At 43.8% G+C, this 23,657-nt stretch overlaps 1 protein-coding gene across 4 annotated transcripts in view; it reads left to right on the top strand.

Annotated features, from left to right (window-relative positions):
* The window catches only part of DAPK1 (death associated protein kinase 1), a 206,723-nt gene that overhangs the window by 133,442 nt on the left and 49,624 nt on the right, over positions 1-23,657 (top strand). For all 4 annotated transcript variants that reach the window (XM_061200572.1, XM_061200574.1, XM_061200573.1 and 1 more), the window contains 14 exons: positions 8,509-8,647; positions 10,366-10,495; positions 10,667-10,715; positions 10,802-10,828; positions 11,319-11,471; positions 11,838-11,883; positions 13,040-13,129; positions 14,502-14,594; positions 17,113-17,232; positions 17,692-17,790; positions 18,628-18,726; positions 20,296-20,394; positions 21,299-21,496; positions 22,842-23,039. In XM_061200572.1, coding sequence (XP_061056555.1) covers positions 8,509-8,647; positions 10,366-10,495; positions 10,667-10,715; positions 10,802-10,828; positions 11,319-11,471; positions 11,838-11,883; positions 13,040-13,129; positions 14,502-14,594; positions 17,113-17,232; positions 17,692-17,790; positions 18,628-18,726; positions 20,296-20,394; positions 21,299-21,496; positions 22,842-23,039 — 1,540 coding nt within the window. The remainder of the gene's footprint in view (positions 1-8,508; positions 8,648-10,365; positions 10,496-10,666; positions 10,716-10,801; positions 10,829-11,318; positions 11,472-11,837; positions 11,884-13,039; positions 13,130-14,501; positions 14,595-17,112; positions 17,233-17,691; positions 17,791-18,627; positions 18,727-20,295; positions 20,395-21,298; positions 21,497-22,841; positions 23,040-23,657) is intronic.

The raw sequence follows: 23,657 nt of genomic DNA on the forward strand, positions 1-23,657 counted from the left end.
CTCCCTGGCTAAGCCCACATCTACCAGGTTGGCCATGCGTGGGCCACTTGGGGAGGGGTGTGTGAGTGGTGCTCACTTTGGCCCATGAGCTTGAACTTCCCTTGAGGACTCTCTCTCTCTCACCTCCGTCCAGGCCTCAATGTTCTCTTAACACTTTTGCCTAAGCAAGGAAAAGCTTTTGTCCTTAATTTCCTGTTGCACGATTGAGGCTGGCCAGGAGCGAGGGCACCAGAGTCGCATTAGATGGACCCTATTGTGTTGAGGTTACCAGCACTGCCTTCTGCCCGCCCCTCCCACCTTCCCCTTCAGGGCTCTCATCCCTGCGCCCCCCAGCTGCTCTCAGGCACGTCTAGACTCCTCTATGTCTAGACCCAAGGAAACTGGGCCAAGGCACCCTTCCAACTTACCTATTTCATGTCTAGGAACCCACCTCTTCCCCAGATTTTTGGCCCTAGGAATGTCCACCCATTTCAGGAAAACTCTTCTGTTTAACCATAGTCGAGTGTGTGGCCTCATTGTACCGTTAGCATGACAGCCACATCAGAAGCCCACACCGTACGATGGCATCTGGACAAGAGATACACAGAGAGTAGCTTCGAGGGTTTTCCTCGTCCAGACGCCTGTGGTTAAGAGGAGTGAAGGCCCAGGATGGCTGCATGGAATACTGACCCACTGACCACGTGGCAGACACACTCATCCTACATCATATTATCCCCATTCATCCCCAGAGGTAATAATGAACAGCACGTGTTACTATTCCTATTATACAAGCAAAGGAACTGTGCCTCAGAAAGTAACTTAACCTATCTGAGGTCACAGAGTCCAGACTGAAACCCAGAATGCCTGCCTCCAATGCTTTTTAACCCGAGCCATATTCTTCCTTTAGGGATTTCATTCCAGAAGGCTTCAGAAGTCTCCTCCCTGCTTTTTGCACAACCTCCCAGAGTGAAATGAAAGATCACTTCCCCCATGAATTTTGAGTGCCAGGCATTCTTTTCCTTGAGAATCCCCAGAACTCCTCTTAAGTTGTTGCTTAAATTTGAAGTGAAAACAGACAGAAAATATGTTTGCAGATACAGCTTGCACTAATTCAAGAGGAGGCATGAAGGTTAGGGCCTCCTTTGATATTATTTATGTGATTTGAGGCAACAGTATATAATCAAAGAATGGTATTCGCAGACTCCTAATCCACTTTGACCTTAAATTCACACCTATTTCACAGATGCAAAAAGGAAGGTATCATATTGCGTCTTTCCTTTGGATTCTCCAGCTTCAGTTTTGCATTCCTCAAAGTCCTCAGTAACCCAGGAAATTTAGAATGTGAGAGGTGAGAATGTGAAAACCCTTCAGGACTTCCCCTAGATTAACAAGAAAGAGTGTTCAACACTTCGTGATGACAACGGAGCATTGGGTTTTAATTTGGGGGTTATTTAGAGGCAGAGCCGAGAAGTGGTTGGGTACTTCCCCTCATAACTTCACAGCACGGTCCACCAGGAGAGTTAGGTTTCAAAGAAGAAGCATCTCAAAGTGTTGGGGAAATTACTTCAGGATGGGATCAGATATGCATTTTTCTCCCACATTTTCTGACCTGAATTTATAAGTTTTTATAATAGTGCATGAATGAACCCTTCCTTCACAGGAGAATCTGAAAGCAAGACTAACAAAAAACATCAGTAGATTCTAATTATCCTCTCTCTCTGTTGCATCCTCTCCTTTTCCTGAGTTGCTTTAGACATCCCATATGTAATACTTTGTTTGCAGCCTGTAAGCAATTACTACCTGTTATGGTTTGAATTGTGCCCCACCCCCCCCAAAAAAAGAAGATACGGTGAAGCTCTAACCCCCAGTACCTCAGAATGTAACCTTATTTGAAAATAAGGCCTTAGCAGATGTAATCAGGTTAAAATGAGGCCACTAGGGTGGGCCCTAATCCAACCTGACTGGTGTCCTTATATAAAGGGTAAAATTTAGCCATAAACAAAGACATGCACAGAGGGAAGATGATGTGAAGAGACACAGAGAGAAGGAAGTCCATGTGCAGGTATAGGATTTGGGTGATGCATCAACAACCAAGGAAAGCCCAAGGTTGCTGGCAAACCAGTAAAAGCTAGGAAGAATCAAGGAAGATACCCCTACAGGCTTCAGAGGGAGCAAGGCACTGCTGACACCTTGATTTCGAACCTCTAGCTTCCAGAACTGTGAGACCATAGATTTCTGTTATTTGAAGCTGTACAGTTTGTTCGTGTAGCCCTAGTAAACTAATACAGCTACCTGTACCTAACCCTTATAAAATACACATGTAGGATAAATAAGATTGAGAATTTCTGTTCATCTGTTATAGTTAGCATGACATTATATTTTCCAAAGATGACTGCAAGATCATCCCCTGTCCTACATGTCTGTCTAGACCCTTGAAATTCCCCCATCAAGAGATGAATTCTAGGGCTTCCCTGGTGGCGCAGTGGTTAAGAATCCACCTGTCAATGCAGGGGACACGGGTTCGATCCCTGGTCCAGGAAGATCCCACATGCTGTGGAGCAACTAAGCCCGTGCGCCACAACTACGGAGCCTGTGCTCTAGAGCCCACGTGCCACAACTACGGAAGCCCGTGCGCCTAGAGCCGGTACTCCGCAACAAGAGAAGCCACTGCGATGAGAAGCCCTCACACCGCAGTGAAGAGTAGCCCCAGCTCGCCACAACTAGAGAAAGCCTGTGCACAGCAACAAAGACCCAACGTGGCCAAAAATAAAATAAATAAATTTTTTTAAAAAAGAGATGAATTCTAAATCCCCTCCCCTTGAACCTGGATGGGCTGTGACTCCCTTTTGATGTTCTATGACTTCTGAGGCAGCTTCCACCCTGTTTCCCAGAACACTTGCCCTGGAGCCCTGAACTGCCATGTAAATAGTCCACTTGTCTTGAGTCCTCCATGCTGTGAGGAAGCCCATACTACCCCAAATGGAGAGACCGCATGGAGACACAAGACTACATGGAGAGATACCCAGACAGCCCCTAGATGCTCCAGCAACCCTACGGTTTCAGCTTCAGCCACTATCTGATTGCACCCCCATGACAGACCCTGAACCAGAGCTGGAGTTGGGGATCTGTGTGCTGAGGCCCATCCAGTCCTCTTGCCACGCCCCTCCCAGGGCTCTGCATCATAGCTGGCCAGGACCCCGATGGCGTGCCCTGGCAGAGCATACTCGGTTCCTGAATTGTAGCCTTGGCCCCCAATTCAACAACCACACATACTTGCTCTGAGACACCAACAGGGAAATCCAACCCAATGCTGTAGAATCACAGCATTTTCCTTGAAAAGTCTCATCACCTTATAACCGAGTCCCCTGCAGTTTAGATTATGACCAGATCTAGTCCAGAATCAAGTCCTGTTATATCTTGGACATTCCTAGCAAGAGTCAGGGACCTGGAATAGTGTTTTAATTTAGAAATTGGAATCCTATAATAATTTCTCTTATGTCACTCTGAAGGCCTACCTTATCTTTAAAGCTGTAATGTGTCCTAATGACATTCTGATATAGCTAGCTTTTAGGGTAAGCCTTGGTGGTAATGAAAGGCATGGGGAGGAGAGGGAACCTTCATATTTTCCAGAGCTCTTGATGAAAACAGCCAATGCTTATTAGCATGCATTCCACACAATTTCCATGATGATGCTATAATTTTAAACACTGACTGAAAGACCTAATAAAGGAGGTGAAACTAGCTTTCTAAATTTGCTGAACAAATTGCTCATCTCTCCCTCCATCAATCTTCCTTCTCTTGAGCAAAATGTAAAATTTGGAACAAAGAGTGAAGATACTAGGGTTTTGACTGATCTTCTTGTTAACAGTATTCTGCTGTATGGCAGCTGCATTGTAAGCATTCGAGTTCTGATTCTAAGCATGTATGTGAAAGTTCCCATGTAAAAAAATCTTCAAGTCACTGTCTACCTTCTGAGTTTGGGGGACAAATGGGGGTAAATTAACAAAGGATGCTTATCATGCTCCCCAACCTTTGCTGAAATCACTTAGTTTCAATTACTTTGATTAATCACTAAAGATTTTGTAAGCAGAAGTTCATGGCTAAAACATCTGCCTTCCCATATTGGCGTGAAGGAGAATGAGAATGTAGATAAGACCTTCGGGACATCAGGAAACCAGTGATGGTTCCAGGCCCAGTGAGATGAGGGGTGTCCTAACCCTCCTCATGTCTAGCTGAACGATTTGGCTCCCAGCACAAGCTCATCGCACAAGCGATGGTGTGGTCCTCATTGTGAACAGCATGGGATTTGCACAGGGCCTGCGAGCAGGGTAGATGGAGAAAATCAGAGATGACGCCTGCCTCCTTTCCCTCAGTTGTGATCAGGCACTGCCACTTTGCAGTCTGGTCCCTCACTCCAGGGGCTCCAGGGTTGTTCCCAGTTCTCACTTCTCTTGTCAGGAAGCACTGTTGAAGTTAAGTTACTCGGGACAGGAAGACTGAATAGGGCACGAGGTGGCCAGCCTGTAGAAAGGCAAACCTGATCTTTGGCTGAACTGAGTAAACAGACCCAGTCAAGATGGTGAGTGTTCTGGTCAGCTATTGCTGCATAACAAACTACCCCCAAATTTAGTGAGGTGCAGGGTGGGTTCTCTGGGAAGTAGACTCTGAGCTGGAGAAGAGCATGCAGGATGTTCCTTAAGAACTACTCTTAGAATCAAGTCTTCCAAGGGAGAGGAAGGAGTAGGAGTGGGCAGAGAAAGTCATGCTGCCTTGCAGCTCAGTGACAGCCCCAGCTGGCCCAACAGAGTCCTGGAGCCAGAATGACCCTTGAGAGTTGCCCCAAATTAGGCTGAGATGACCTGGCTTTTATATCAGGGGTGCACAAACTGGCATGTCTTACAAATCATGTGGCCACCTGTCTTTGTAAATAAAGTTTTACTGGAATACAGTTCCACCTCTTCGTTTACGTATGATCTAAGGCTGCTTTCACGCTGCTTGGGTAGAGCCGAGTAGTTGTGACAGAAGCTGCATGGCCCACGAAGCCTAAAATATTTAATATCTTGCCATTTCTAGAAGTGAGACGACCTCAGCTTTATGTTCCCACAGTAGCCATTGGCTGTGGGCTTCCAGAGAAAGGACAAGACCTTGGGCAGTGGCTCTGCAGCAGAGGTGAGCCCTGCTTGATGAGGGCTGAGGGCTGTGCGGCTTCCACGCCCAGCACGGGGGACAGTAGGTCCTTCCTCAAGGGGAATGTGGGCAGTGCTCATGGTGTCCACCACAGCGGATTAAAATGACCATTGCATTTTGTGGGTCAGGAATTCTGGAAGGGCTCAGATGGACAGTCTGACCTCCATGGCCTCATCTGGGCTGGAGGGTTCACTGCCAAGATTCCTTCCTCACTCAGTGCTCCTTTGCCTCTTTCTCTCTTTATGGGACATCTCATCTTCTGGGGTTTCTCCATGCCACAGTGTGGTTTTGGGATCATCACACTTCTTACAGGAGGGACTCAAGAGGCAGGATGTGGAAGCCCTGGGCCCGTGAAAAAGCACACCGGAGATGGCACAGCGTCACTCTGCTGTGTCTTATTGGTCAAAGCTATGATGGGGCCCATCCAGATTCAAGGGGATGGAGCCCCAGATGCAAGATCACAGCGCAGAGCAGGGGGCGGGACGTGCTGTTGCACCATCTTTGGAAAAGCCAGAATGCCTCAGTGGGCCGGGTCTCGGAGCTGTTTTAGCACATCCTTCCCACCTCCACAGTCGCCATCATCACGAGGGTGGCTTAAAATGACCATGGTGAGAATATGACACCTCGGGGATGGGCTTTGCCCCACCCCAACCCCAGAGAGCCGGTTGTTAAGTATGGATCAGCACACCATGGCTGCCATGGTTGGGGCAGCGGGGGTTATGATTTGAAGCAAGGCAAGAAGAAAGACAGCAGCGCTGATTGATTGCTGAGGCACTCAACATATCCTGGAACATCAGAACAACTCTAGGGGGTGTTTCTTATTTCACAAAAGAGGAATCCCAGGTGTGGCGAGATTGGGTAACTGGGCAGGATTTGAACCGGGGTCTCCTCACCCTCTGCCAGGTCTCAGGAAGATGAAATAGGCTCCTTGTCACTGACCTGAGGGAAGCTCAGGTTGGGCGAGAGGCAGGAAAGCCAGCCAGAGAAGGAAGAGGAGCAAAGGCCTGGCCGGGGCAGCCATGGGATTCCTGGGAAGGACTCAGGCCTCCACATCGTGCCCAGCTGTGTGGACACTGGAAGATTCGCCCCAACTCCTAGCAACCAAACCCCAGCCCTTTCTTATTGTCAGGAAACTTACCAATGTTTTAAAGGCACAAGCAGTCTGTGTGAGCAAGGGGGAGTGGGGAAGCCACTGAAGGGGAGGCAAAGAGAGCAAAGGCCGACACCATATTTACAGGAGCATCTGTAATGCTCCCCTGACCGGGAGTACAGTGGTTAAGCCAGACCAATGGATTTGAAAGGGGGAGAGGGGAGAAGCAGGGCAGGGAGGGGACTTTCATGATGGAGCCTGCCCTTAGGCAGGTGGCATGGATTCTTCCTTTATAACAGTACCAGTTCCACTTACTGGGCCTCAGCCTAAAGCTAGACCTGCCTGCCACGGGCTTTACGTATATTTATTATCATTAGTCCTCAATACCCTCAGAGGAATGGGTCCTATGATTCCTATTTGATAAGAAAATGAGGCTCAGCAAGAAGGAATAACCTTTTGGCCGCAGAATTAAGGTTTGCGTTGGATGTGCCAGCTCTGGACCATCTCCCCACCATGCGGCTGTGATAAAACGGTTTACCTAAGGAATGGCCGCGCGGGCCAGAGAGCAAAGAAGCAAACGGATGATAGAGCGTCTTTCTCAGTGTTAGTTGGTTCACAACTTCCCATTTTTTCCTCCTTTTTGTTCCCTAGAGTTGAAGGATTCCCTCTCCCTGTTCTGTTGGTTTTAAGAGGAATGAAGAAGACAAAATGTGAGGTGCAAAGGATTCCACGGAGTTGGGCAGGGAGCCAGTGCAGGGGCCCAAGGCCGAGGGCGGTGAGGCTGGGACGGTGCGTTGGTGGAGGGGCGTTGCTGCACCAGCTGCAGGCCTCTGCTCCCCAGGCAAGGCTAAGGCTCTGTGGCAGAAACGCTCTCGGTCCCGGGGGTGGAGGAGTCACTTCGCCCTCCCCTCCGGATAAACATCCTGAAGTTAAATATCAGAGGGAGGCCTTGCAGCGGGAGGGAGGATGCAATTAAGACTTCGAAAACTGATCCTCAGTTTTTAGTGTGCTTAGAATCACCTGGGGTGCTTGTTTAAAATGCTGCCTTCCTGGTCCCCACTCTTGGAAACTCATGCAGCAGGTTGGAAGTGAGTCCCAGAATCCGCATATTTAAAACACCCCAAGCAATTCTGGTGCCAGGGGATCCTGAGCCAGGCTAAGAAAAACACCCACTTGGAGGGTGAAGGTGCAGGATCTGAAACTTTTCTTTTACAAAAATAGCTTTATTGTCATTATAATTTAATCTCAGGAGCACCAGTTTTCTTATTCTGGATGTAGATGTGGTAGGTATGTTTATGGAGCTGTCTTGCTGAAAGAAAGATAATGCACACGTGGTTATGTGCATAATTGCAGTTAATTATTATGTTGTGAATGTATGGTTAAACTTGATAAAGATTAACTTATAAAAACTCTTATTAAAAGTTCCCTGTTATTTGCCATTAATCAGTACCATGGATTTTTTAGGGGAGTTTGTTCATTCATCCGCTTAATTAAAAAGTTTTTTCATTCTTGCTGCGTGGCTGGCCCTGTGCAAGGATGGGGAGACTGCACGCAGTGGGCCAGCAGCCGGGGGCTGACCGCTGCCCTCCAGGGATTTACAGTCTGGCCAGGGAGACAGATTCATCAAATCCCCAGCAACCACGGGCATTTCAATTTTGTGTATGTTTATTCTTATTTGTTAAGGCGTTTGTTAAATTTATTACTAAATGTGATTTTTATAAATGTAGAAGTATTTACATATATACAAATACAAAGCATACAAACAAAAAAATCCTTGTCAGGCCATATATTGTGATTTGGGTTTAAAAAAAAATTGACTAATATACAGATTTTGAACTTTCCAGGTGTCTCTGATTGGGCTAGGAAGATATATTCTATAAATTCTATACAAAGTTGGATTGTAGTATATTTTTAATCAGTGAGTTAAGACTTCATCTCTAAACATGTTTAATTAAGATGTCTGAAAGATGCATTAATTCTTTTCCCCATCACATTTCTACTCTCTCCCCTATTTGTGAACCTAGCACATTAGGAAAGCAGTACCCAAGTGCTTTCAAGCACAAATGTACCTGAATGCAGAATTCTTATCCAACAATTAGAAGCACAGAGAATTCTGATTCCTTGCTTAGCAGTTTCAGCATGTCCTCAATGCTATTTTCTTGCCAGACACTTGAGCGTGCAAATCATCTATGAGAGAACAAATCAATATGAGACAGAACTGTCATCAATAACCTCTGCTTCCTGATTTTCAGCGTTGCAGGTGGTGAGCTCTTTGACTTCTTAGCTGAAAAGGAATCTCTGACTGAAGAGGAAGCAACTGAATTTCTCAAACAAATTCTTAATGGTGTTTACTACCTGCATTCCCTTCAGATTGCCCACTTTGATCTCAAGGTATGTTGCTTGGTGTGAATCAGATGAAAGCTTACACGTACCACAGCATTTGCTGTTTGCTAAGAAAAATTGAGGGCGTCCGAAAGAGATACATGTTTTTTTCCTAGAGGGGTTTAACAAATGAAATTATCTATATAAATCAGCAAGTGTATAATGCATGCCTACTACAGGAATTCCTAACCAATGTGTGAGATAGAGGCTTAAGATTAATGATTACATTTGAGAATTCTTGGGGAAGAATCAAGGGGTCTTACCAGCCAGGTCTTTAAGAAAGGGGGCTGCTGTTGGTTATGGGGTATTTTCAACCTGGAGTAGCCATTGGCTGCCCAGTTTCCATCCCCTTCTGGCTACAAGGCATATAAGATGGAAGGTGTCTTGATCTCTACTCTCCCTCTTGATGCAAAGGCTTCTGGGCTGACTCAGTCTCTGGCAATCAATCAAGCCAAACTCTGAGACTGGCTAATTGTGGTCTTTGCTTGGCTGGAGGCAAGGCATTATCGGACATAAAAAGGCGCATCATACTCCCATCCATCACAGAGGTGATGGTCTCTCTGAGAGGGGAAGATATACATATGAGCAACGAAATGGCAATGTAAGATTCAGGGTACAATCCGAGGCAGCGAGAAGATTATCACAAACAGTGTGTGGCTGATTGCCAAGTGAATGATTCAGATCATTGGAGCTAGGATAGATATAAGAGAAGGGAAGATTTTCTCCATACTTACTGTAGCAGAGCCGTCAAGACCCCATCTGGATCCCCCAATACTCACTAACACACACCACAAAGACTGCTGCTGGGAGCTGGAAATGCCAGAGTAAATGCCCACTGAAGCAGCTCTTAGCAGTGGAGCTGGGGAGAAGGTGGATAAATACCCCAACTCCCTCGTGCTTCAGTTGGAAAATTCTGAGTGCTGCCCTTTCTCCCCAAGTCCCCCAAAGGGATTGTGCTCCAGTCACCCCTACCTTGATAAGACACTTTGTATCAGCTTCCTTCCTTCTGTTTCCTGTCTCCGCATTCCTCTACCAAGTATTCCCTGGAGTCCCCTCCTACATGAGCTGCTTGCATCCAAATCCATGTCACAGGTCTGCTCCTGGGAGAACCTAAACCAAGACATTTATTTTTCCTGGTGTTCTCTTGCAACTACTCTTTTATCCCTACTTTTTGGTTGTTTTTTCAGGGGAGAGGAAGAACTACCTGCCCTCTTGTCCTCAGCATAACATATGATAGGGGTTTTTTTTAATTGTGGAAAAATAAACATAGTATAAAATTTACCATTTTAACCATTTTAAAGTATGCAGTTAAGTGACATTAAGTATATTCACATTGTTGTGCAACCATCACCACCATCTATTTCTGGAAATTATTGATCTTCCCAAATTGAAACTATGTATCCATTAAACACTAACTCCGCAACCCTCCTACCCCCAGCTGCTGGCGTCCACTATTCTGCTTTCTGTCTCTATGATTTTGCCTATTCTAGGTATTTCATGTAAGTGGAATCACGCACTATTTCTCCTTTTGTGACTGGCTTATTTCAGTTCACGTAGTGTCTTCAGGGTTCATCCATATTGTAGCACATGTCAGAATTTACTTTCTTTCTCAGGCTGAATGGTATTCCATTGTATGGATAGACCACGTTTTGTTTATCCATTCATCTGATGGACATCATGTTATTTCCACCTATGAACATTGCTGTACTATTTTTCTTTTTTTAAAGCCTGAAAACATAATGCTTTTGGATAGAAATGTTCCCAAACCTCGGATCAAGATCATTGACTTTGGGTTGGCCCATAAAATTGACTTTGGAAATGAATTCAAGAACATATTTGGGACACCAGAGTTTGTTGGTAAGTTTTCTTATTCCTGTGGTCATTCATTTCTCATAAATATTATGCTGGCAAAATTCACCCTGCTGCAGCATCATTTCCCTGGTACATGTTTCTGGTTTTTATACATGAAGATTAGAATCTGTTGATTCACTTTCTTCTAAAACTAAATGTGCATTCATTTCCTCTTAGCTCCTGAGATAGTCAACTATGAACCTCTTGGTCTTGAGGCAGACATGTGGTAAGGAGCATACTCTTGATGTTGTCATCTTTCTGATTTATTTTACTATTCTTCTGATGTTGTTTTTCTTTTTATTTTGTGTCTAGGAGTATTGGGGTAATAACCTATATTCTGTAAGTACCCAAATCCACAACTCATGTTCTTTTCCTTTTTCTTTGAGACCATATGTTTTACTGACCATTCTATGTGTAGTGTTGATCAGTTCAGCTTATGTATGCTTTTTAAACATATTCATTTTACACCTCCACAACATGTTTAGTTTATACTAATTAAGCATTTTCTCCTAATTTGAAATGAGTCATCAGAAACTGCAGCATAATCACTGAAAGAAAGCATGGCTGTCTATTACTGCTGAGAAAATAGGAAAGGTTTTCTTTTTTTCTTAAACTACTAAATGCTGTTCTAAATTAACTGTCCTTTGCATTAAGCTGAAGCTTTTGTGCATGACAATTAAATGCCCTATAAAATGTAACTGAATTCTAAAGTGACTGCTCAAGTACCAGATTATAATGTTATTCCTCACTCCCTTTATCAGATATTATAGGAACAGAATGACAACACAAGAGGGACTTACTCATGTTCTGTGCCCTGCTTTATTAACAGCCTAAGTGGGGCCTCCCCATTTCTTGGAGACACTAAACAAGAAACGTTAGCGAACGTATCTGCTGTCAACTACGAATTTGAGGAAGAATACTTCAGTAATACCAGTGCCCTAGCCAAAGATTTCATAAGAAGACTCCTCATCAAGGATCCAAAGTGAGTGTCCATTATACCCGAAAGGTGCCCAGCTGTGGCCTCAGCTAGACGAGAGTTAGCACCTGTCCTGTGCACACGGCCATGTTTATGCGACCCTGGTTGTTTCCTCCTGGCAAAGAGAAGCATGCCATGTGAAACGCTTCAGAAAATGCAGGCAGGGCCCTTTGTACCTGCTCAGTCAGCCCCTGTGGGCACAGTGAAATAATCACACAAAGACTGATACTGTTTTCGGCTCTCTTCCGTGAAGCAGGCCCCGAACTGCATTTTCCAGAGCATCTGCTTGGTAGGCCCAGCCGGCATGGAAACAACCTTAGTGTTTGCTTCTATGGTCACCGCATTTTTTTTCTTTCTCCTCCCCCCACAAAGGAAGAGAATGACAATTCAAGATAGTTTGCAGCATCCCTGGATCAAGGTAAGTTGCATATTCTGATTGGTTTGGGGATTATAGGGCGACCTGGAATTCGTTTGTCCTAGGGTATCACTAGGCACTATGGGTTCTAACCACGGTCACGTCTGGAGTATTGTGTTTGCTGTTGGTGCCATACTTTAAGACAGCTGACATCTGAGAGAATCATCATGATAACGGAGATAGAAAGGAGTGAGCTACCACAGTGCAGGATTGTGATGAGGAGCTGAACACTCAACACTCAACAGCCTTGAGTTTGATTGTGGGATATGAGCCCAAACAATATTTTTGAAAATTCTTGAATTAACTTCCAGCATTTAAGTATCATATCAAATCTGGATTTCCAGCTTCTCTTGAAAAATCTGAAGATCTATCAACACTGAGCCCTCATTCCACAAGGATGCCAGAAACTCTGCCCAGTTGCCTTTGTACCAGGCCAGCGGCCACCCCTGACGTATATACACCTTTACGTTATTTGCCTGGTGCCTGTCAGCATTTGGGTTAAAGAACTGAAGTTGCTTCAGCTAGACCAGAAAGGACTAAGGGTGGGGAAGCATGGCAGTTACAGAATAAAATCATGGAACCAATAAGTGGATTGTGATGCAGTAACTTGCATTGCAGAAGTAGGTTTGGGGCAGCTGGAGACCTCTGCCTGTGCCAGCTCCCAGCAGTTGCCTGGGCTTCCCTAGAAGGCAACGGTGTCTCCTTCCTTCAGAGGTAGAGTTGCATGGCCTCCTGAAAAAATGCAGTAGGAGGGATTTTAATGCTGTAAGATAGACTGAATTTGCTAACATCTGAGGTCCCAACCAGCTCTAAATTACTTGATGATGTTAAGTTCACATGCCTCGTAATATGGCCTCACCGTGAATCATGCCATTCCCAGACTCTCTTATGGAAAGTTGTAATTCAGCTTGTCCAAGCTCAACTTTTCAACTTTCCCTCAAGATCCAGTCTTCATGGATTTGCTCAAACCCTTAGCCACAAGAGTTTAGCCTCTGGAGACTAGGTTCCTGGATCAGGCATATTATCCCAACTTGTTTTGTTACTTTAGCAAGGTGAATGTGTAAGCATCCCAAATAATGAGAGGTTTTCAAAAGTTGTCATGTAACACATTTCTATAATTTGAGAGCTCTAAATTGTCTTTCTTGGATTTTCATTTTAGCCTAAAGATACCCAACAAGCACTTAGTAGAAAAGCATCGGCAGTAAACATGGAGAAATTCAAGAAGTTCACAGCCCGGAAAAAATGGAAAGTAAGATTGTTTGATTTGAAACGATTAACTAATTCTGTGTCCCATGTGGCTCTCCCTCTGCTCAGGGCTCACTTCTTCTGATACTGGCGATGCAGAACTGCATCCTTTTTAAAAATTCACTCTGTAGTCATCTGCACCATTACCCTATTTTCAAAGACAATCAAAAATACTATTTCAGTCCTATTAACTCATCTTTTCACATGTAATTTTGCATTTTTTTAAATTAAAACCATTCCCAAGGCAAATTTTTAAATCAGTACAATAAAATTATAGTGCAGTCTTTTTCTAAATGCAACAAGCCACATTTTAAATAGATTTGTTTCTTGTGGTAAGCACCATAGCATTATGATTATACCAGAACTTCTGTAAATGGTTCTCTAAATCCAGCCTTGGTTGTGAGTGGTTGGAATGGGGGTGGGGTGTGACCATGAGCATCTGCAATGTGATCCCTTCTCAGTGTGGATGGTTTCTGCAGGGGCTGAGTAGGATGTGGCTCTAAAGGGCATTCCAGCCAACCTTGAACAAATAAAAATTCAGGGTTAAGAAGGGGACAGGATGGCTTCCTGTGCACAGGGTCATATCAAGCCCAGAGGAAGCAGGTACTTGCCATGTCTCCTCATCACTGGGCCAGAAGTGTACCTCATTGTACTCATCAGGTTGGGGATGCCTTGATAGAGATGAGGAGGACCACAGCCATGGGGTACTCAAGACTTGACTCTTAGTCTCAAAGAAGCCCTGAAAATAAGGCTTAAAATGTAGAGTGAACCACCATAAGTTTCTCTTTCTCTCCCTCTCTTTCATTCACATACAGACACGCACACACACACACATTCTTTACCTGTTGCTTCTGCCTTTGAGAGTAAATGCAGAGGTGTTTGTCCTATAGGCTAAAGAGTCCCCAACCTGCTCATTTCCAACAACTGGATGAGTTTTGAGAGTCACACTGTCTGCCATTACCAGCTTGCCTGGGCACCAAGGACGCAGGGCAAGACTCTTGCATACCATGCTTCTCTGAGGGGGGACGTGCAAGGGCTTTGTTAGGGTAAGATCCCATTCCTCAAAGAGTAGAGAGTGAATATGGAGAGAGAAGGGATGCATCCAGTTCTGCAGCTTAATAACGAAATGCAGGAGAATCTCTCTCTATTGTTGTCTTGATTTATAAGACCTTTAGAAATTTCTTTAAGCAAATATGATCCAACCTGCTTGTGGGATCGCCCACCCCTGAAGAATAATACATGCTGTCAGCATTGAATGCTATCTCAAAGGCTTTGTCATTTGCACTAATTTGAGTATTGTTATGTAAGCTCTCTCTCCTCCTCTCCCCCTGCATTTTTTTCACACTCTCTCTCTCTCTCTCTTTTTTTTTTTAAAGCAATCTGTTCGCTTGATATCACTGTGCCAAAGATTATCCAGGTCATTCTTGTCCAGAAGTAACATGAGTGTTGCCAGAAGCGATGATACTCTGGTAAGCAAACCTTTTCCCTGGATAGGTTTGTGCTTAGCACTGTGTATTTACCGTGTTTAGGTTGTTTGATTTATTCAGCAACCCAGAAAACCTGAAGTCTTGGGAACATCAGGCCTGTTCTTCCTCCTCTTGAGTGGGGGAGTTGGGGTGGCTGATTTGATCTACTCTATTACTGTTTCGTCCTTTTTCCTCTTTGTTTTGATTGGCTATACCTACTACCTCTAACACTACCACCCTCCCACCCTCCTCTTCCCCCCAACACAGTTTGATAAAAGAGAGGCTTACCAGTAGAAGAGAAAAGATCATATTCTAATTTTCATGAACTAAAAAGAGAGCCCTCTGTTTCCACCAACCTTGGAGAATCTTAGACTGTAATAGTACAAAAGGGGCAGACAACCCTCCTTCTGAACACACACACACACACACACAAACACACCAGAAAATCAGGGGAAATGCAGTGAGGCTGGCTGATATAGTTCGTGGTAGACCAGAAAGCTAAACCCACTCACTTTGTTGATGTTGTATTGACTTCCAAAGGCCCTTGAGAACAACTCCACGATTTTTTTCCCTTAATCCAAACTGAAACCTAATCACAGATTAACTCTTCAGATATGACTGGACACATCAGAATTCAACGAGACTTTCCCCAACAGTCAGACAACAGGGCTTTGTGAACCCTGGAGGTAAAGGGGACTCCAGAAAAGGCAGAAAGGGTGGTTCTGTGGGAACCAGCCTGCTCCTGTAACTGAATAGTCAGTGTTTCCTGAGTGGAATCCGGGGACTCCAAGGGCAGGATCGCACATCAGCAGACACCAGCTCTTTTTTTACTCCCTGAAGCCAGTAGTTTTTTGTTTTTTTTGTTTTTTTGTTTTTTTAATAGATCTTTATTGGAGTATAATTGCTTCACAATACTGTGTTAGTTTCTGTTGCACAACAAAGCAAATCAGCCAAATGCATACACAAGTCCCCATATCCCCTTCCTCTTGAGCCTCCCTCCCATCCTCCCTATCCCACCCACGTAGGTCATCGCAAAGCACCGAGCCGATATCCCGTGAAGCCAGTAGTTTTACTCAAGTTCCAAATCTAACCTTATAGCCTGAAAAGAGATAGGAAATTTTAAAAAGAAAAAAAGAAGTAGCAGAGAAGCAAGTTAGGAGGAGAAGGGAGAGAAAGAGGAGGAAGGCTGGACTGGGGAATTGTTTGAGAGTGGCAGTGGAACCAGGACAAGATATAAACTATTAATCTAAGTAAGGTGAGGAGAACAATGAAATCTTATAAATTAAAATTGCCCTGAATTATCAGTTGGGAGACAGTTTGTTGCAATGAAAAGTTTAGGGTAAGAGAGGGACAGGGCTTGTGTAGAAGCTCCAGGTGGGAAGACCCCCCTCCCCAGCCCTCAGGGTCTCTCTCTCATCATCTCAGTGTCCTGCTGATCGTGAGGCCGTGTTACCACAACGTGCTTATTCCTGCCATTCTCCCATTTCTTGTCACTCTCACTTTCAGGCAAATGTCTCTTAGTCTTCAACTTGGATTGTGATAGAAAAGCAAAACCAGTGGTGTTCTTAAACATGTACTCTGTGCAGATATTATTACGTCCCTCATGAAGCTTGTTTGGATTCAGATTTATAGAGAAGAGAAAGCAGAGTTCAGAGAAATGCTTTCTCCATTCCACCCCCCACAGGCAGAGGTTCAGCCTCTGTAGGTGCGCTTTTCCAGATTTGAAATTTTAGTAGCAATACCTCTGTAAGTCCAAAACTTTTGTTTGGGACTTTTCTAGCTTATTTTTTTGTTTTAATTTACCATATCGTGCAAATTTCTTATTATATATATTTAAGAAAGTACTTTGACAATGTAGCAAAAATTTAACAAACTTACTGTTCCACAGTATCTAGTTATTTTCTCTTTGTAAATGAAATGCATCCATTTTCCTTTTTCTGGCCTTTATTTTTACATTTCTCCCCTTTCAGACCTTCTTTTTTAATAATTGTGACCAGCTTTCAGATAATTTTGCTATGTTGTAGAATACCTAGAGAATGAAGAATTTCTAGTGCTCAAAAAATGACAATCTGTAATTGCAAAAATTACAAAGTAAGACTTTCTTATTCAAATATATCATTTCCTTGGTTCTATGGTTTTTAGAATCTGAGTTACACCTGAAATTTTCTACAGTGGTTTCTGGGACTATATGTTTTTAAAGATTCCTAAGATAAAACACAAAGTGTAGTTTGTCATCAATCGTTGTTCTAAATCTGAATCTTAAGAGCTTTTTGCTCTCTGGGTTATAATGCAGGCAACATAAAGACACAGGTAAATAGTAGGTGCTGCTAGTTCCCAACATGGAAGGGGAAAAAAATGACCTCCTGCTTCCCTTCATGACCAGGTGGATTTGGGGATTAAATGGCTTACTTTCCCCTGAACGCTCCTTTTAACAAATGAGCATTGGTTTCTCTGATGTTGGTAAAAGGAGCAGCATGACCAGCAATCTAACACTTTTTCCCTCTTCCACGTCTCTCTCAAGGATGAGGAAGACTCCTTCGTGATGAAAGCTATCATCCATGCCATCAACGATGACAACGTCCCAGGCCTGCAGCACCTCCTGGGCTCCTTGTCCAACTATGATGTTAACCAACCCAACAAGGTCTGATGCTGTCCTGCCAGGGGTAGTGGGGGTCGGGGGGTCATGGTGACTGGGCACCTCCAAGTCCAAGGTGGAAAGACCCCATCTGCTCTTCATTCTCCCTTACTGTTGTAAACTCCATACTGTGGGGAAAATCACTTCTGCTTAGAAAGAGAGCTGAGTTAGGAATAAGGTCTTTTTGCATTGAGGGCCTTTCTACACGCACCTAGCACTCGCCTCTAACCATGAAATTTTAAATGTACTCATCGTGCAAATGAAAATGTCACTTTTGATTGTGAATCCAAAAGAGGAAGATGTTGTGTCCTTCTGACTGTCTTCCATTCCTGTCACGTAGGACAGGAATGTGTCCTGTGTCTGTGAAGACACAGAATGGTGTCTGGGGCAGCAGGGGTAGTTTGGGCTTTTCCTTTCCTACCAAACCTGAAAAATAGTTTGTTTTTTTTTTCTTGCCTTTTCCAGCATGGGACACCACCATTACTTATTGCTGCTGGCTGTGGGAATATTCAAATACTACAGTTGCTCATTAAAAGAGGCTCAAGAATCGATATCCAGGATAAGGTCATAATTCTGTTTTATGGCAAATTAATTAATTTTTTAAGTATTTCCAAATGTCTCTAACCAAAAGGTAATAGAGAAAAATAACACATATGCCCTACTTCATTTCTCAGTTTCCTATAAAGGAAGATGAACTACTTGAATAGCCTGTTCCTGTCTAACATGTTACAGAGAAAAAGGCAAACATTCATCTTCCTCGTGGCTCTGTTGCTCGACATCATCCTTTCTTTGTGTCCTGCCCCAGATTGACTCCTTACTGATCATATTTACTCAGTGGTGTTATTTGATGTCACATTGAAAATGTTTTAATTATCCAATTAATCTCATCAGAAAGGTATTTGCCTGCACATTAATTAGGGCAACAGAGTAAGGAGGATATGCTTTAAGGTGTAGACCACATTGGAAGCGTAGACACACGTGATGATCAGCTAATCGTCATTACAACAAGTCTGTCATCAGCTTCCATAGACTTTCAACTGAGCTGTAAATGGAGTAGATCTGGCCCTTGACAATATAGGGAATTCTAACCAGAAGTTGAAATGAAGGTTTTAGGAAAAGAAAAACAACTTTTTATTTCGAAATAATTCTATATTTACCAAAAAAAATCTGCAGAGATAGTATAGAGCGCTCCCTTATCCCTTTCACCCAGCTTCCTGGAATGTTAATGTCTTACATAACCTTGGTCCCTTTGTCAAACTGAAAAGTGAAATGGGGTTTTATTCCTCTTGGGAGTTGCTCCTTTGGAGTTTGTCATCACATAGGAAGGGAAATATAGCAACTGAGTGATGTTTGCATTCAGATCCAGTCTGGGAATGTGACTCTGCCTTGGTTTTTGTACAGGGTGGATCCAATGCCATCTACTGGGCCTCTCGGCATGGCCATGTAGATACCTTGAAATTTCTCAATGAGAACAAATGCCCTTTGGATATTAAAGACAAGGTAAGGCCACTTCTCTTCTTAAGGAAAGTAATAAAAGGCATGCCATCTGCATCATGACCCAAAGAACAAGGATTCAGGACCAAAATCTTCCTACAGAGAATTTAAGTAGAAGTTTCTTTTTGCTGGTGGCTTAGTCTAATATTAAAATCTGATTTTAGCTGAAATCTGCCAAGTGGTTGCCATGTTATATAAGCAGTGAACTATCTTCCCCATAACATGAAAACTCAAAGTGCAGCCAGAAAGACAACCAGAAAGTGACCTGAGTCCTGGTCCTCTTCTTGACCCGCCATGTGCACATCTCTACCATTCTCTTCCTCTTTGATGTGACTGACAGTGCTGACCTTACGACCACTGGCACTAGAAGGGTTAATGAGACAATGCATGTAAAGTAAGGCTTTTGGGGTAAAGATGTTATCAAAATTATTGGTTTAGGAAGATACCTTACTTTCACGTACCCATGTTTCATTCAGTCTACACAGCGGCCCTGTGAATTAATTGCAGGGCTGGGACCTGAACTTAAGATTCCTATTTTCCCATCTGTTATGTATTCCATTATGCAACCCCTCTCTGATTCTACTACTAGTAGACTGATTTGTCATGTTCAGTCAGGGCTGCCACATACAGTTGTATGGATTGTACACTGCACCATATCTAAGGGAGGAATTCACATTAAAGACATACATTTTTTTTTTATTATTATTTTTAAAATATTTATTTATTTATTTATTTTTGGCTGCATCGGGTCTTTGTTGTAGCACTTGAGATCTTTCGTTGTAGTGCGCGGGCTCTTCGTTGTGGCCCGTGTGCTCTGGAGCACGTGGGCTCTGTAGTTGTGCCTCGCATACTCGGTAGTTGCGGCATGCAGGCTTAGTTGCCCCGTGGCATGTGGGATCTTAGTTCCCTGACCAGGGATCAAACCTCATCCCCTGCATTGGAAGGCGAATTCTTAACCACTGGACCACGAGGGAAGTCCCGACATACATTTATTATAGCAGTTTTCTGTCGGGTGGCAACAAGTATCTCATTCTGTTATGTTTTTAGATCAGTTTATTCTGACAGTTTCATGGCAGATATAAAAAAAATATCTTAAGGAAGTTGCATCTATTACTAATTCATAGAATGTTATTGTATGGGCTAATGTTTTTAAAAATCTCTGAGAATGTAAGAAATTACATTCTAAACATAGACAAAATGAAATCAGAAACTTGCTAATAAATAAAACCCTGTGTTTAAAGAACTTAATATTAAAAAAGGAATTTTGTGTTTTGAAAAAAAATCACATAGCTGGAAACGTCAGTATATAAAGAAAATTGAGACCAGCTATCACAAAAAAGGGAATGCACTCTTGCTTAGGGAGGGAGGGTTATCACACACAGGATGAGCCAAGTGTGTGGATTTAACGCTAGCTACATAGTGGGTGCCCCACCCCAGGTTCCTTGGCCCAGTCACCAAAGGGGCATCTGGCCTGAGAGGGGCAGGTACCACCTCAGAGGAGGATGTGGAGCCAGGCATGGGTGGGAGTGGGATGGCTCCCAGGGGGCTCTGAATCTTTGGCTGTGTCTTTTGCAGTCTGGAGAGACAGCTCTTCATGTGGCAGCTCGCTATGGCCATGCTGATGTGGTTCAGTTACTGTGCAGCTTTGGCTCAAATCCCAACTTCCAGGACAAGGTGGGTCATGGTACCTGATGTCCTCACTTCTTTCTGCTTTTTGCATGGGTATACAGGCAGCCAGATGATATGTTTGAGTCTTACGGAGTTTTATCCAAGTTAGGTTTTCTGCTTAGATTACAGAGGGCAGGGACTCAAACAAAAGCACTAACATTCATTCATTCATTCATTCATTAATCCTCTGGACAACCCTATAATTCTCATTTTACAGATGAGGAAACTGAGGCAGAGAGAGGTTCAGGAACTTGCCCAAGGTAACACAGCTCAACAGTGGTGGAGCCGGTGCTCAAGCCCACACAGTCTGGTTCCAGAGTCTGTGTTCATAACCAGTACAGTACAGCAGCTTCTTGTAGACAGATACATGCATCTAATGATGTTGATCATGAATATGTAGACCTCACGACCAACCATTTTTGTTAAAGCTTGGTTGTCTTGGTCCCTTCTTTGCCAGAGCAGTAATCAATTTATGTGACTCATCTTTATGCTATATACATGACACGAATCTTGAGGCATCAAGATTGTTAGAAGAGTTCTTGCTCAGAGAAGTGCTGTCCCGTGGTTAGTAGTCTCCAATGAAGTAAAGGACAGACAGCACTTTTACAAGAAAGATGATATAAATCCACCCACGCAGAGGCTCTATTGTTCAGAAGAGCTGAGCCGCTGGTTCCAGTGGGCTCTGCAAAGTCTGTTGTCAGTAAAATGCTGAGAAAGCTGAATTCGAATTAAGGAAAGCCATCAGACCCATGCCCATTATTTCACATTAATGTTTTGCTCCAATAGCTACAAGTGCTTTCAATCCGCTGCCTTGAGTTTGCTGCCAAGTTTGGCCAGGACTCTCACCATGCCTGTACTTTCTTTCATAGTCTTGCATTCTCCTCCTCTATGTACTTGTCTCCTTGGCCAGGAAGAAGAAACACCCCTGCACTGTGCTGCCTGGCACGGCTATTACTCTGTGGCCAAAGCCCTTTGTGAAGCCGGCTGCAATGTGAACATTAAGAATCGAGAAGGAGAGACCCCCCTCCTGACAGCCTCCGCCAGGGGCTACCACGACATTGTGGAGTGTCTGGCTGAGCACGGAGCCGACCTTAATGCATCCGACAAGGTGCTTAGTGGGTCAATATATCCCACTCGTTGAAAAATGATCTGGGGGGCTGGAGGGACCACAAGACTTCTCAATTAGTTTACCTAAAATAACAAACTTGAGTGCAACAAGTTATATTATCCTTTCTCTTCTCCTATCCAAAGATTCTGTGATTCTAGATTCTGTTTAATAATTAATATTCATTTGTGGGGGTGTATCAAAATTTATGAATTGGTCAGATGACTCAGGTCTCTATTTTTAGCCTTTTTAGCTTTGGAGCAGGTACAGTGATGATCACAGAGCCCAAGACAAATCCTCATTTAGGACTGAAATTGGCAACACCTATTAATTTGTAGATAGACCAAGAAATAGGTGGTTTATTTACTTCCATCACCTGCTATTTTGTAGAAAAACAATAAACTATTCTTATTTGTTTGGCAATCTCAATTCCAGGCCAGGTTTTCCTTTTTTAATTAAGCAAATTCAGCATAATCTGTTCTTATTGTGAACTTGTACTTACAATGAGGCTGAGATGTTGCTATGTATAGTTAGATCTGGCACACTGTGGTTAATTTAGGAACTGCCACTTGTGGAGTATTTTCTGGGTACAGAGAAGTAGTTCTCAAGTGGGGTGACCTTGCCCCCAGGAGACACTGGTAGTGGCTGGAGACATATTTTGGTTGTCACAGCCAGGGTTGGGAATCTAGAAGATAAAGACCAGTGGTGCTGCTGAACAGCCTACAATTCCCAGGACAGGTCCCAAATGTCAGTAGTGCTGACATTGAGCAACCCTAGAACAAGTACGTTACAGAAATGTTTCCAAACTCCCTCCACCCAGCTCCTAAAACTCAACACATTTCTTCACCGGGGGTTCTATAGCAGGTGGAATGAATTCCCGGGCTGATGCTCATATACATGACAGCAAGTCGCCTTGCTCTCTCCGTTTCTCCTGGTGTAAAATAAAATAATAAACTTTCTACTTAGGAAGTTAGTAAAAATTGCTGAGCAAATGTTTTGAAAAGTGTTTTTCAAATACTTGATAAAACAGGCCATTGGAGTACCAAAAATAACTTAAGTCCTATAAATTCAGAGACAGAAAGGAGTGTGGACTCTTCCTACCCGAATGTACTGACCAAGCCTAGGTTAATTAAGCTGACGGTCAGCTTGGTCTGTGATTATTCAGAGTGAGATGTATGGGGCCTCGCCCCGACCCCACCAGGAGTAAAGTTCACGGTTTTAATCCTCCTTCAGGCTTTGCAGTAATGGTCCCATTGCCAATTAAACCTGGCCCAGTGCAGCTGGAAAGGCAAGCGGCCAGGCCCACATGCCCAAGCGAAAGTGCTCACGGCCCTGGTGTTTGTTGCAGGACGGACACATAGCTCTGCATCTTGCTGTGAGACGATGTCAGATGGAGGTCATCCAGACTCTCATCAGCCAGGGCTGTTCCGTCGATTTCCAAGACAGGCATGGCAACACCCCCCTCCATGTGGCCTGCAAAGATGGCAACGTGCCGATTGTGGTGGCCCTCTGTGAAGCCAACTGCAATTTGGATCTCTCCAACAAGGTAAAGCTGGAAGGAAGATCCCTGCAGAGTCTGTCTGTGTCTGTCTGTCCACGTGTTTCCGGGTTTGGGCAAGTTTCTCTCTGCATCTTTTCATTGTTCGAAGTCAGTATTGCTTATATGAACCTGTTCCTTTTTATAGGGCTCTCCACTTTAAGTATATTTTACATCTAACTTTTGAATAATTTCCTAGAGTAACAGAAAATTACATTAATAAGTACTTCCTACTAAGCCCAGCTTACCATTTATGGGCATCGAGAAAGAGAGAGAGAGAGTGTGTGTGCGTGTGTGTGTGCGTGTGTGCGCACGCATGCACGTCCCCTCCTGTAGAGGAATCAGAGAACATGGTACAAATTGGGGCATCTTGCTGGAGCACTGGGTCTTCAGGAAAACACCTAATGAGTTATGATGTGATTGAAATTCCTAGGGCCAGATTTCTCCAGTTTCCCCACTGAGAGTTTTATGGTCAAAAGTTCATGACATCTTTTTTGTGCTTAATAAGTTTGGTAAGACCAAGGGGATACTATCATTTGGTGAATGATAAAGAAATAAAAATCCCTATATGCTGACTCCTAGAAATTAGCTAACACCTTCTCTTTTCCCTGAATACCATCTAGATTT

The sequence above is a fragment of the Eubalaena glacialis genome, chromosome 9 (assembly GCF_028564815.1).
Source record: "Eubalaena glacialis isolate mEubGla1 chromosome 9, mEubGla1.1.hap2.+ XY, whole genome shotgun sequence".
Classification (NCBI taxonomy): domain Eukaryota; kingdom Metazoa; phylum Chordata; class Mammalia; order Artiodactyla; family Balaenidae; genus Eubalaena; species Eubalaena glacialis.